General features: G+C 32.9%; 1 protein-coding gene across 1 annotated transcript; it reads left to right on the top strand.

The window, feature by feature from the left end:
• The first annotated feature begins 4,747 nt into the window (after positions 1–4,747).
• LOC145030717 (putative diphthine methyl ester synthase) lies at positions 4,748–7,192 on the top strand. The gene is made up of 6 exons (XM_078979119.1): positions 4,748–5,025; positions 5,571–5,695; positions 5,796–6,025; positions 6,118–6,157; positions 6,620–6,711; positions 6,795–7,192. The coding sequence occupies exons 1-6, from the start codon at positions 4,876–4,878 to the stop codon at positions 6,974–6,976; spliced, it is 819 nt and encodes a 272-aa protein (XP_078835245.1). The 5' UTR covers positions 4,748–4,875; the 3' UTR covers positions 6,977–7,192.
• Positions 7,193–8,734: the final 1,542 nt, after the last annotated feature.

The following is an 8,734-nucleotide window of genomic DNA, read 5'->3' as shown; positions in this document are numbered from 1 at the left end:
TTATTTCGCAAGTTTAGAGTTCAAGAACTAAACTGTGTTCGCATCTGGAATGAAAATTTTGTGGTTCGCATTTGATAATTAGGTTAAAATGCGAAGCTTCTTGTAATTTCGTCTGAGCTGCTTCAATAACATCTGCTACTTCTCGAATGTAACCAATGAGTGAGAGGAGCACGTGGTGGAATTGTTAGAGAGTTGTTTACGTAGTATCGGATGTTGTTCTTATTTTTATTTTTTTTTAATAGTAAGTTTTTTGGGACCAGTAGTTTCAATCGATTTTGAAATTAAGTATTGTTCGCATTTGTATGAGTGTAGTCGATGAATCGATAAAGCAAGAACATATGAGTTTTGATTCGCAATTGGATTGATGATTAAGGGATGATTTGTGAAGAAAAACGCGAAGTCAAGGACTATGAAATTGTTGTTTGCAAGAATTTAAAAACTCGATTGTGGAGTTGTTGATGCTCATTTTGCGAAAGTAAAACAATCGACTGTTTGCATCTGTGAATCAATTTGAAGTCAATTGGGTTAATATTCGCATATGGGTTCAACATATGAATTTTTGATTTCGCAAGTTTAGAGTTCAAGAACTAAACTGTGTTCGCATCTGGAATGAAAATTTTGTGGTTCGCATTTGATTAATTAGGTTAAAATGCGAAGCTTCTTGTAATTTCGTCTGAGCTGCTTCAATAACATCTGCTACTTCTCGAATGTAACCAATGAGTGAGAGGAGCACGTGGTGGAATTGTTAGAGAGTTGTTTACGTAGTATCGGATGTTGTTCTTATTTTTATTTTTTTTTAATAGTAAGTTTTTTGGGACCAGTAGTTTCAATCGATTTTGAAATTAAGTATTGTTCGCATTTGTATGAGTGTAGTCGATGAATCGATAAAGCAAGAACATATGAGTTTTGATTCGTAATTGGATTGATGATTAAGGGATGATTTGTGAAGAAAAACGCGAAGTCAAGGACTGTGAAATTGTTGTTTGCAAGAATTTAAAAACTCGATTGTGGAGTTGTTGATGCTCATTTTGCGAAAGTAAAACAATCGACTGTTTGCATCTGTGAATCAATTTGAAGTCAATTGGGTTAATATTCGCATATGGGTTCAACATATGAATTTTTGATTTCGCAAGTTTAGAGTTCAAGAACTAAACTGTGTTCGCATCTGGAATGAAAATTTTGTGGTTCGCATTTGATTAATTAGGTTAAAATGCGAAGCTTCTTGTAATTTCGTCTGAGCTGCTTCAATAAGATCTGCTACTTCTCGAATGTAAGCAATGAGTGAGAGTATCAATTATCATTTTAACGATCAACTTCTCCCATAATGATATCTATACTACCTAGTATCGTCATAATATTAGCCAATTTTATTCTTTTAACTAACTGAGGAAGAATTTGCAAATTAATAAACCCCGGTGGGCGAATTTTATAGCGCCAAGGAAAAACACCCTTATCTCCTATCAGAAAAATTCCCAATTCTCCCTTTGGTGCTTCGACTCTCGCATAAAGTTCTTGCTTCGACAATTCAAAAGTCGGAGAAAAAATAATAATTTATTATGATGCAATGGATTCATAGTCATGTCTTGCTAAGGTGCTTTATTAAGTATTTTCCACGCTCCTCGAGGCCATTGAATCTGCTGCGGATGTCATCATAGAAGAAGAAGCTGTTCTTCTTTTTTCTGCATCATGAATGCCCAGTCTTTCTCTGCCGTCAACTCGACGTCGTCGTCACCTGCAAGATAAGGCCAAAAACTTGACTTTACTAACCAAGCGAGAAAAGCCCTTTCTATCTTCTTAGTCAAGCGCGCTAGCTGCAATCAAACTTGACTTTCTATATTAGTCAAGCGCACTCACTCTAACGGCGTACCTTTTGCATGAACAAATATTTTATCATCATATTCCAACCACAATACTCCACATTAATATGAGCGTCAAAACGACTGCATAACCTTTTATTGTATGTGACAACATATCTATTATCTGCGTAGGAAACATAGCCAGGAGAGGAGAATGTCCCCGTTTAGAAGGAGGTAAAGCCGACGACGAAACCCCTTGTCGGAATTCCAAACGGGAAGTGGAAGGAAGAGCCATGATGCAAAGAGGAAACGAAAAACACACAATACACAACGAAGAACAGAAACAAACCTGAAGAAGTGATCGACAGAAAAAGGAAGAAGAGTTGAGAAGCAGCAGGAAGGTTTGACGAATGGTGAAGGAACGTTTGACCTTACGTGGGAAAAACAAATAAAGAAGGAAAGATAAAGGCGGTGGGTGTGTCCAATGTGTTAAATCAGTTAAAGAATAGGGGTTAGAACCGTGTAAAGCAAAAATTAATGTGGCAGATATGTAAAAAGGAGTAAAGAAGGAAAGATAAAGGCGGTGGGTGTGTCCAATGTGTTAAATCAGTTAAAGAACAGGGGTTAGAACCGTGTAAAGCAAAAATTAATGTGGCAGATATGTAAAAAGGAGTAATCATGTGGCAAAATTCTAATTTACTAAAAGTTCCTGTTCACCAACCCGTTTGTGAATTAATATATATATATATAATGATTATTCACAAGAAACAAAATAAGATAACATTGTCAACAAAAATCTAATACATGAACCATCATAAAATTTGGACGAAAATGCATAATTCACCAATTTTAAAATTTAAAATCATAGGGAACACTGTCGTACAGGAACACATGATGCATCCTAGCAAACCACAAAAAAAACATCAAATTTAAACAAAACATATGCTTAAACGTTTCTAGACAGGAAGAGAGATAGAGAATGGATATTAGACTATTGAAGTTCATTATGATCTGTATAATGATCAGTTCCATTAGATTATTATGCTATAGAACATACCTAAATCATATTCAAATGTTGATATTTCACAAACATGCATTATGAAAAGAAGTTAACTCTTTGAATGAATTGGTCAAAGAAATATATTTACTAACATGAATTAAGATAGGTGATAACTTTTTGACTTGCTTATGATTTTTTTTTTCTGTTTCATGAGTTTCACCATATATAAAAGTTGTAAAAAAAATGAATGGGCATACAGTGTTAATGAAACAAAAAGCATAATAAATATTTTAAAGAAATATAAAGTTTCCAAAAGAAATATCAAAACCTCCTCATTGTACAACCTGTTTTTGCATGAAATATGTGAAATATTACCTTCTTCGGTGCCACTTTATTACCATTATGCAATTACATCTAGGTATCTAGGTATTCATTGTTGGATGTTCTTGTCCAATCTACATGTAAATAAAAACCCAAGAATAAATTAGATGAATCAATGGCATGGTATATACATATGATTTATCTCACTATTTGATTCAAGAAAAATTATTGTACTTAGATAAAAAAAGTCAAATGGTATACCTTTTCATATCTCTCAAGCTTAAAGAGTTTTTTTATAGGAGCCAACTACAAATGGTTTCAACATCAATTATAAGATTCTAGGTCTAGCCTTATCAAAACCTATGAAGAAATATAATCAGAATCAATAACGAAGAAAATAATATAACCTCGTGTGTATACTCTTGAAAGGAGAAATTGAAGGTCCTTCCATGACAAATACCTGCAATCTTCTGGTTCCTTTTTTTTTGTCAATCAGTATGTTTCGTAACTTGGAAGAGTAGGCAGTGTCGGTGGAGCGTGTGAAGGGGAGGGGTTTACATGGACCTCTTTCGGGAGGGAGAGCAAATGGCGACAATAAGTCATGAGTGATGAGGTCGTGGAGGCCGAGCAATTAAGAAAGGGAACATGAGAAACATTCGAGATTGAAGTAGAGTTAGAACCATTCCTATACGATCCAGAATCACCAATAGAATGACACACAATCTAAAATTCCCTTAACATTTATGATTAAGACTATGTCTTGTTCAAGTATTTCATCGAGCACTTAGTGTGCATAATCAAACTTGTCACATTGTAACAACATATTATTGGTTTTTTTCCTTATTCATACTATCATTCAGTTTTTTCAATCTAAACATTAAGTCCAAAGCTTCAAATTTTGAATTAAAAGTCAAAGAAGAAATAGTTGCTATCAAGAAGATTATTACGAATTTGAAAAATTACAAACCTTGAAATAGCCATATCACTAATATGAGAAGCTGCAACAACACCATTCACGTGTATTAGACAAATCAACAATAAATCAAGGAAAATAATGGAAACCATTCAGATCAAAACACATACATGGGATCCTTGCAAACGCAGTCATTAATAAAGAGGAAAAAGAAGATTAGGGTTAAAAAAAAAGGAAATAACGAAGAAATATAAACGATTGGCAAGATTTAAGGATCGACAACATAAAGTAGGAAGGTCTAAAAGATGAATTGATACAGAATCCTGTATTTAAAAATCAATTATGTATTTAAAGATTAATCGCTGATGTTTAGGAATAGAGACGATTAAAACCGAAATTACACTAAATTCGGCAGCTGAATTATAGGGATACATATTTGATTACAGATTTTATATTGAATGATGAATTGGGCGGGAGAAAATAGAGAGAATTACTGGAGAGGTGGACACGTGGCAGAAGCACAGGTCTAAAAGATGGACAAGTGGCATTTAAGGGAGGTTTTTATTAAGCATGAAGATATAATAAATTTATAATGGATAATTAATAGGTTGACAAATGGTATGATAAGAGATATATAATATTAATGGTGAGTTGTAATATCATGACACTTATATATCGACTTTTTGATTAAATTTACACAAAAATGTTAATAAACAAAAAACACATATCGACTTCTGCACTTCGAGGGTTAGGGTTTAACATTGGATCTTCCTGCAATCACATCACAAGTTTACAACAGAGAAAAAAACAAGAGCAAACAGATTCAGCAGAGGGAGGGATTGAAGATGTTGTATATAATCGGATTGGGACTCGGCGATGAAAAAGACATCACATTAAGAGGATTAGAAGCTGTGAAGAAATGCCAAAAGCTCTATATTGAATCCTACACATCTCTCCTTTCCTTTGGTATATCCAAAGATGGCATCTCCACCCTGGTAATTTCACTTCTCTATTCGTATCTTTCCTTTGTTTGTAACTTAGATACTTCTATTGCACTACTTGCTACCGAATAATCGGTTCTTATTAGTATTTGAAGTTAATTAAGTAAACGTTTTACCTTCGAAAGTTGTAAGAAAACTCCTTTGGGACGAATTGAGTAAATCAGATTTAGGGTTTCCTGTATTTGAGTTTTGAAAGCCGTCATTGCGATTTTAAGAATCCGAATGATAATGTTTTGATTGAAGTTATGATACGTAAGTATCTTTAGAGAGATTCGGATTTGGTGTGGGAGATTCTTCGCAGTTTCAGAAAGAAAACGAGTACAAGAACATGTTCTTACACATTTTACCCAAATAGAGCTTAAAGATCATGGTTTAGGTTGATTGTTACTAAAGCATCGATTCTTCAAGCTCTTGATGACTTGGATTTGTGACACTTGAATCACTAAGCTTTTCTTTCATTCATTGTATAAAATGTTTACAACTCATATATCCTTTGTAATTTTCTTGCTTTTGAGTTTGATCTTTTTCGTTTTTAACAGGAAAAGCTGTATGGAAAGCCACTTACAGTTGCAGATAGGGAAATGGTAGAGGAAAAGGCTGATGATATGTTGTTAGAGGCTCGTGAATTTGATGTTGCTTTCCTTGTTGTTGGAGACCCTTTTGGGTAATGATACTTTTCCTCACTTATATTTGAATCATAAATAATTTTTTCAAAAAAAAAATACCCTTTCAATTGTTGACTATGTACATTTTATAAAAAATAGGGCGACAACACATAGTGATCTGGTTGTAAGGGCAAAGAAATTGGAGGTGGAAGTGAAGGTGATATATAATGCATCAGTAATGAATGCAGTTGGAGTATGTGGCTTACAACTTTATCGTTATGGAGAAACTGTTTCTTTACCTTTCTTTACAGAAACATGGAGACCTGATAGTTTTTATGAGAAAATTCAAAGAAATCGAGGACTAGGGTTACATACTCTGTGTTTATTAGGTAACAATATTGTGAGAAATTGTTGCATAAATGAGTATTTAACTATTTATCCTTTAGTTACTAATAAAGTAATAATTCTATTGGCATTGCAGATATACGAGTTAAAGAACCTTCATTGGAATCACTATGCAGGTTAGAAAGTGTAGTTTTCATTTTATTAATATTTTTGAGTAAATTACATGAATGGTCCCTATGGTTTGGGGTAATTTGCACGTTTGGTCCCTAACTTGTTTTTTATTTTTAACTTGGAAGGTCCCTATAGTTTGTTTTTATTGCACGCTTGGTCTCTACCTTACCTTAAAAGACTATTTTGCCCTTGATTTTTTAAATTATTTAAATAAGGTGGGTAAGGTAAGGTAAGGTGAGGTAAGGTGGAAGTGGGGTTGGGGTGTGTTTATTTAAATAAATTAAAAAATCAAGGGCAAAATAGTCTTTTTAGGTAAGACAGGGACAAGCGTGCAACAAAAACAAACAGTAGAGACCTTTTGAGTTAAAAAAATAAGTTAGGGACCAAACGTGCAAATTACTCCAAACCATAGGGACCATTCGTGTAATTTACTCAAATATTTTTCAACATTTTTTATTATGTTATAGAGGAAAAAAGCAATACGAGCCTCCTAGTTTCATGACAATTGGAGTTGCTATTGATCAACTCTTAGAGGTTGAACAACTACGTGGAGAATCAGGTAATTTCCTTGATTTGTTTATTTTTTATTTTTTGTTTAATATAGAAAAAAAGATTTTTATTTTTTGTTGTTGATTTGGGAAGCTTACAATGAAGACACATTGTGTGTGGGATTTGCAAGGCTAGGAAGTGAGAACCAAAAGGTGGTGGCCGGGTCAATGAAGCAATTAAGGACAGTTGACTTTGGTCAACCTCTTCATTGCCTCACAATAGTAGGTAAAACTCATCCTGTGGAAGAAGAAATGCTTGATTTCTATAGAAGTTGAAACCATGTATGTACAACTACAACAAACAACAAACTTCATTTTTGCAGAAAATGTACCAAATATTATTACTTTTTTATTTTGGTTTCTTGAAATGTTAGTTTAAACATGTTTGATATCTTGTGGGGAAATAGAATATTACTAAGTTTTTGAAGAAGATGTACCAAATGTTATTACCTTTTGTGTTTCATGAAATATCATTTTACACATGTTTGATCTTATGATTTGAAATGGAATAATAATATAAGTATTTGTAGAATATGTACCAAATATAATAAACATGTTTGATATCATGCAACATAATGTAAGTGCTTGATATTACCAATAACAACTGAATGTTTATAAAAATAAGGACTAAATTTGTATAACTGAAAATTATATTAATTTCTTAAGTCATTTGTTTTTGTATAGGGATATGTTTTGAAATTTGCACGTTTATAAAATTAAGAGCTTAAAACAAAATTAAGAGAAAGACATGTATAGGGATATGTTTTGAAATTTATATAAGAGTAAATTACACAAATGATCCCTATAGTTTGTGATAATTTGCATCTTTGGTCCATAACTTAATGTTATAATTGGAAAGGTCCTTATAACAGTTTGTTTTTGTTGCAAAAAAACTATTTTACCATTGATTTTTTAATTTATTTAAATAAGGAGGATAGATAAGGTAAGATAAGGTAAGGTGACATAGAAGTGAGGTTGAGGGTTTTTATTTAAATAAATTAAAAATTAATGACAAAATAGTCTTTTTAGATAAGATAGTAACCAAACGCGCAACAAATGTGAATATATATATATATATATATATATATATATATATATATATATATATATATATATATATATATATATATATATATACACCTAGGGCACGTCTCTATCTATCAACCACTTCGAATCAAACCCTAAACCCTCCTACCGCCATTGTCAACCTTTCTATATGTGTCATTATCTCCATAGAAATCAGAAACTTATGCCGCCATCATCGACATTGTCAACATCGTTTTAGGTAAGCTTTAATTCGGATTGAGATCGAGAAGGGAGATGGTGAAGCAACGACGTTTGAGGCATATTGCGGTGGTACTCAGGTGGCCCAACGACCAGACGACAACCCTAGTGGTCGGAAATTGTGATTAACACTCTTGTTCGTGTTACTCTTCTTCTAGTTCATGTTTCGATTTTTTTAATGCTATCTTCTTAAAATTTGATATTATTTTCACAATTTACTGCTATTAAAATTATAAGTGATTCATAAACCCAATTGGGATTTAATGTTATTAAAATTATATGGTGGTGGTTTGGCGATCACAAGTGAGGATTTTGGGTTTGAATTGGGATTTTTGGGTGATGCACTAAAACCCAATTGGAAATTTCATTGGATTTAAATTGTTTACGTTTTATTGATTACAAACAGAATTGAATAATGATCTGACTGTTTGAATCTAAAACTGTTAGTCGATCAACATGATGTGATTAGGTCGACGATAGTATGCTTGAAATGAGAGTAAAAGAAAATTTCATATTCCGTTTTGTTGTTTCTTCCCTTTTTATCAATCTGTTTACTGTTATCTGGAAAATCAACTTGCTCTTAGTTTGAAACGGATGAAATAATGATTCCTATTTAGCTAATACAATTCATCTGTTCAACTTCCAATTTCAAGTTTAGATTGCTGTTTCTTCTACATTATCCGTGTTCATAACTTTCTCTTCCACATGGAATGTCATCCTTTTCGGCCTGTTTATCTCTCCCTCGTAAGT

This window comes from Lactuca saligna, chromosome 2, assembly GCF_052625555.1.
Source record: "Lactuca saligna cultivar CGN05327 chromosome 2, ASM5262555v1, whole genome shotgun sequence".
NCBI classification, from domain to species: domain Eukaryota; kingdom Viridiplantae; phylum Streptophyta; class Magnoliopsida; order Asterales; family Asteraceae; genus Lactuca; species Lactuca saligna.
Note: the sequence above shows the minus strand (reverse complement) of the source record. Positions and strands in the feature narration are given on the sequence as shown.

Excerpts from the sequence above, each read along its gene's own strand:
- LOC145030717 (XM_078979119.1), top strand. The coding sequence starts at position 4,876 with ATGTTGTATATAATCGGATTGGGACTCGGCGATGAAAAAGACATCACA. Across the intron at positions 5,696-5,795 it reads GTTGTTGGAGACCCTTTTGG|GGCGACAACACATAGTGATC; the intron begins GTAATGATACTT and ends TATAAAAAATAG. Across the intron at positions 6,712-6,794 it reads ACAACTACGTGGAGAATCAG|CTTACAATGAAGACACATTG; the intron begins GTAATTTCCTTG and ends TGATTTGGGAAG.